This window comes from Microtus ochrogaster, chromosome 1 (assembly GCF_000317375.1).
Source record: "Microtus ochrogaster isolate Prairie Vole_2 chromosome 1, MicOch1.0, whole genome shotgun sequence".
Lineage (NCBI taxonomy): Eukaryota > Metazoa > Chordata > Mammalia > Rodentia > Cricetidae > Microtus > Microtus ochrogaster.
The window spans coordinates 22,092,360-22,097,580 of NC_022009.1; the positions used below are offsets into that span (position 1 = coordinate 22,092,360).

At 44.5% G+C, this 5,221-nt stretch overlaps 1 protein-coding gene across 5 annotated transcripts in view; it reads left to right on the forward strand.

The window, feature by feature from the left end:
- Ptgr2 (prostaglandin reductase 2) overlaps window positions 1-5,221 on the forward strand; it is a 24,315-nt gene that overhangs the window by 544 nt on the left and 18,550 nt on the right. For 2 of the 5 annotated variants that reach the window (XM_005343330.2, XM_013346822.2), the window contains exon 2: window positions 5,046-5,130. In XM_005343330.2, coding sequence (XP_005343387.1) covers window positions 5,094-5,130 — 37 coding nt within the window. In that variant the 5' untranslated portion in view covers window positions 5,046-5,093. The other 3 variants (XM_026780056.1, XM_005343329.1, XM_005343331.2) reach the window with 3 other exon arrangements.

The window sequence follows — 5,221 nt, forward strand, 5'->3', positions numbered from 1 at the left end:
AGACCAGGCTGGTCTCGAACTCACAGAGATCCGCCTGCCTCTGCCTCCCGAGTGCTGGGATTAAAGGCGTGCGCCACCACCGCCCGGCTCTGGTCAGTTTCTATGAAAGTGGTTGGTAGTAGGAGCTACAGAGGAAGGTTGGGTTTCCCAGGGAAGGAAGAACCATGTAGGAATCTAACATGATGGCAGAGAGGGCAGAGGAAAGGCCAGCCGAATCCTCTGGGGCAGAATGGTCGGACAAGATACAGCTGAACCCAAGGCGTCTTTTATAAAAAGGTGTTGGGCCTGGATTAGATTCCGCAGCATCGCGTTAGGAAGCTCTTGTTGTGAAATGGTGTGTTAGAATGGCTTCAAGTGTGAGTGCCAAGTTGTGCGACCGTGGACAAGTCATTCAGCCCCCCCCCCCCAACTTCTGGGAAGAGGAGACATTTTAAACTTCATCTTGGTGGTGTTTGAGGAGGAAGTTGAATTTAAGCAAACCAATTAATAATTCATTTTTTTCTCTACTGGGGATTGAATCCAGGACACCCACCCCCATGCATGCTAAACAAATGGGTTTTTTTTGTTTTTTGTTTTTTACTACTGGACTGTTATCTCCAGTTCGTTTTTCATTTTTATTTTGAGACAGGTTCTCACGAATTTGCTCAGACTGGCCTTGAACTTGCCATCCCAGTTCTGCCCAATAACCAGGATTACAAATGTACACTATACTATATCATGCTTAGGGGAAGCAAAACTCACTCACCCAGTTTTGGGGCACCTGAAAACATTAGGAACTAAACCAAGAGGTCCCACCTGGCTAGAAACAACATGTTCTCTGCTCAGTGAGCTTCTCCTTACATGGGCGCTCAAGAGGGTTTTTTTCTATGACTAAGCAGATCTTTCGGTGGTATTATTTTAGAACAGTAACACCAGTTACAAACCCACTTAATTTAACAGGCAAATGGGATTGCTGAGGCTTACCCCCACCCACCTCCACCGGCTCTGCCATGGCTCTTCCCCACTGCCCTTCTCATCTTGAATTTGGCCTGTCGCATTCTAGGTGGAAATTTTGTGAGTATATCAAGGTTGATTGTTACGCTGTCGAGAGTTTGGCTGTCCTTCACTAATCAGTTATATTTGGCGGGTGAAGATTTCTGATTGAAAGCAGAAGGACCCGCAGTGGCACCTGTCGTGATGACGAGCCGTGTTTATGCAGGCCTGTCACATCATGGTCATGTCTTTGAATGCTTTGCTTGTCTTCGGGGAGCTTCACCACTGAGCTACGTGTGTAGTCAAGCCATAGATTTTTCTTTTGTAGATAGGATCTCTCCTGTAATCTAGGTGGCCTTCAACTTGAGATCCTCAGGCCTCAGCCTCTGGAGTTCTGGTATTATAGGCATATAGTACCCTGTTAGCTATATTATGTTGTTTTTTTGAGACAAAGTCTCTTGTAGCCCAGGCTGGCCTGGAATTTTGTTATGTAGCTGAGGCTGACTTTGAACTCAGTTCCCTGGCCTCTACCTTCTTGGGATCACAAGTGGTAGGCATCACTGTTGGCTCTATTATTTTAGGGAAATAAAACAAGGCTGAAAGTAAACAAATACGAAACTTCACTGTCTGACGGTTAACACTGATCGTCGGGATCAGAACCACTGAGGAGACAAGCTTCAGGGCACACCTGCGAGGACTTAGCTTGACTTTAGGTTAGTTGAGGGAGGTCGACTCACCCTCAGATTGGCACTGTTTCTTCTGGTTGGGTCCTGGATTGAATAAAAAGAACAAAGCTAGTTGGACACCAGCATCCACTGGCTCTGGTTCTTGGGGTGTCTTGTGACCCTGCCTCCATCACCTGCTGTGACTTCTCCACGATGGACTGCACCCTTGAACCGTGAGCCAGAACAAACCTGTTCTCCCTGAAGTTGCCTCTGTCAGGGTATTTCCTCACAGCCACAGGAAGAGACTGAGGCAATTGGAACTGGTCCTTTGAAAATTCAGCCATCACAGTACAATTAATAACCACAGGACAGTCTGACCAACTGCACTGGTATAAACTCGCCTTTTAATTTTTATGTGACTTCTATACATGGCAGTTCCATAGGAAATGTGTCCGGCAGGATGTGATAAAATGTACTTGTAGTCACAGCCAGTTAAGACAAGGCCAGGGAAACCCTGAACTCCAACTCGGGAATGTGAACATCCAGCAGCCCCATCTCAAAAAGAAAAGTCTCCCACGGACTAAATGACATGGTGAAATAAGATAGACAGCACCGCATAGATTCCTGTCCTATGCTGGGCAGTGGCGCACACCTTTAATCCCAGCACTTGGGAGGCAGAAGCAGGTGGATCTCTGTGAGTTCAAGGCCAACCTGATCTACAGAGTGAGTTCCAGGACAGGCTCCAAAGCTACAGAGAAACCCTGTCTCGGAAAACAAAACAACAGGGGCTGGAGAGATGGCTCAGTGGTTAAGAGTACTGACTGCTCTTCCAGAGGACCTGGGTTCAATTCCCAGCACCCACATGGCAGCTCACAACTGTATGAATATCCAGTTGCAGGGTATCTGACACCTTCACACCAATAAACAATAAAAAAAAATATTTAAAAAAACAAAACAAAACAACAAAAGATTCCTGCCCCCCCCCCCAAGAATCTAGCCTCCTGCATGCCAGGATCCCTAGTAGGGGGTGGGGTGGAGAAAGAGAAATTGAATCTCATTATCCTCTAAATCTACCTAATCTACCTATCACTCTCAAATAGGAGAAGAAAATAGAAGAAAAAGTCAGGACTTTACAGACAAAAGTGACAAAACAAAGCAACGGTATGAAATAGAAAGGAAAGAGAGCCCTGAATGTAGTGTCTGAACCTGAGTCCTGACGCTGACCATCAGCTGCCAGTGTCTGGGCTGTTTGAGCACTGGATGTTAGGGGCAAGAGGCTGCCTGTGCTGCTGATTCTGTCACTAATGGCACAGTATTTATGTTGTACAGAAACTTAACTGAAGGATATTTGAGTGAAACAGGATGATAATGGGATTTGCTTTAAAGGAAAGCCGGAAAGTATTTTATTCTGATGAAGAGTATCCCAAAGGAAGAATGAGTTTGAGATCAGCTAGCCATTTCTGCCATCACTAGTGAGATTATCAGTATGCACATTAGAGAGTTTAAAGGAGTAGGATGTGTTTCTGCATTCATCATCTGACCTTACTGAATGTTACCAACACCAGACATTTAGTTTTTTTCCCTTTGGGTCCTAGGTTTCAAGCCTAGGACCTCATACATGCCAGGCAAGTGCTCTACCACTAAGCTGTATCTCCAGTCCTAAACATGTCATTTTTTAACATGTATTTTATGTATGAGTGTTTGCCATATGCATGTGCATCAAGTGCATGTCTGGTGCCCAGGGAGCCAGAAGAGGGTACTGGGTGCTCTGGAACTGGAGTTAGAAATAGTTGTGAGGCATTGTGTGGGTGTTAAGGGAACCCATGTCCTGTGCAAGAGCAGCAAGTGCTCTTCACAGTCGAGCCATCTCTCCAGTCCTCACACACTGGTGGAAGAAGAGAACTGACTCTTGCAGATGGTCATTAACCACCACATACATGTACACCACAGAATACATGCTCCATCACATGCACACCACAGTATATGTGTACACCAGAGTATACGTGAACCATCACATGCACACCACAGTATATGTGTACACCAGAGTATACGTGAACCATTACATGCACACCACAGTATATGTGTACACCAGAGTATACGTGAACCACCACATGTACACCACAGTATACATGCCCCACTCCCACCAAAACAAGAATGTAAAACAACAAAATAAGCTCAAACCCCCGAGAAAAAGAAAGCTTGTTAGTAATTCTGTCACTGAGAAGGTGGGTCTCTGGGGCACCCTGGCATACACACTCAGAACACAAACACGAAAGAACCTTTGAAAAATTGGTTGTATTACAGTTGAAGAGAGTTTTGTTGTTGTTGTTGTTGGCTTTTTGAGACAGAGTTTCTCTGTGTAGCCTTGGCTGTCTTGCCTACAGAACTCACTCTGTAGACCAGGCTGGTCTCGAAATCCAGAGATTCACCTGCCTCTGCCTCCCGAGTACTGGGATTAAAGTTGTGCGCCATTATGTCCAGCTAAACAGTTTAAATTTTTTAAAATTTATTTTGTGTGGGTGTCAGTGCTGTGTGTATGCCACGGCCACGGCACACGTGGAGATCAAAGGGTAACTTCTGGAAGTCATGTGGGTCCTGGAGATAAACTCAGGTCAGTAAGCTTGGCATCAGGAGCCTTTTCCGGTACATGGAGGCATCTTGCTGGCCAAGCGGTTAAGTTTTTAGTCTGTTTTCTGATATTTGGGATCCCATCCTGGTTGTACATGTTGGACAAGTGCTTTACTGCTGAGTTGTTTTTCTAGTCCTCGACTAGTGTTTTTCATTTATAGCTTGACTAACTGCCTGATTCTGGAGGAACGTGAATTGGGGCTATTGTTGTATGTTTGTTTTTAATCAAGCCTTAGTAGAATGCTTAATCCTGACGGTGTGAAGACAAATGTCTCAGAATTATCCATGACACATGATGAACTTGATCCTATTAGCTAAGAATTCTAATTGGACTTAGTTACTATTTTCTCCATATGTTTACATTAGGAAGCAAACTGACAGGAAAGTATTATATGGTTTTTTAGATTCTGCTCTTTTTAGTTCATGGGTATTGGTGTTTTGCCTTTGTGTATGTCTGTACACCACATGCATGGAGTGCCTAAGAGAGAAGAGGGTGACAGATCCCCAGCACTGGTGTTGTGAGCTGCCCTGTGGGTGCTGGAAACCACTGAGCAATCTCTCTAGCACTTTTTAGATTCTAAATATGACTTTTCTCTCCATTCAGAAGCACAAATGGAGTTTTAGATTTTTCCTTCCTTGGTTTTCCAAGACGGAGTTTCTCTGTGTAACAGCCCTAGCTATCCTGGAACGTGCTTTATGGACTAGGCTGACTTTGAACTCAAGAGTTAAAAATTTTTTTAATTAAATACTTCATATCTAATGATTTTTTTATAATTACAGGATTTATTTCCTACAGAAGTCTTGTGAGGCTCCTGCACAGATAGAGCGATGATTGTACGGAGAGTAGTATTGAACTCCCGACCTGGTATGTATCGTCTGATGATTGTACGGAGAGTAGTATTGAACTCCCGACCTGGTATGTGTCGTCTGTGATGTCTGGTATGTATCGTCTGATG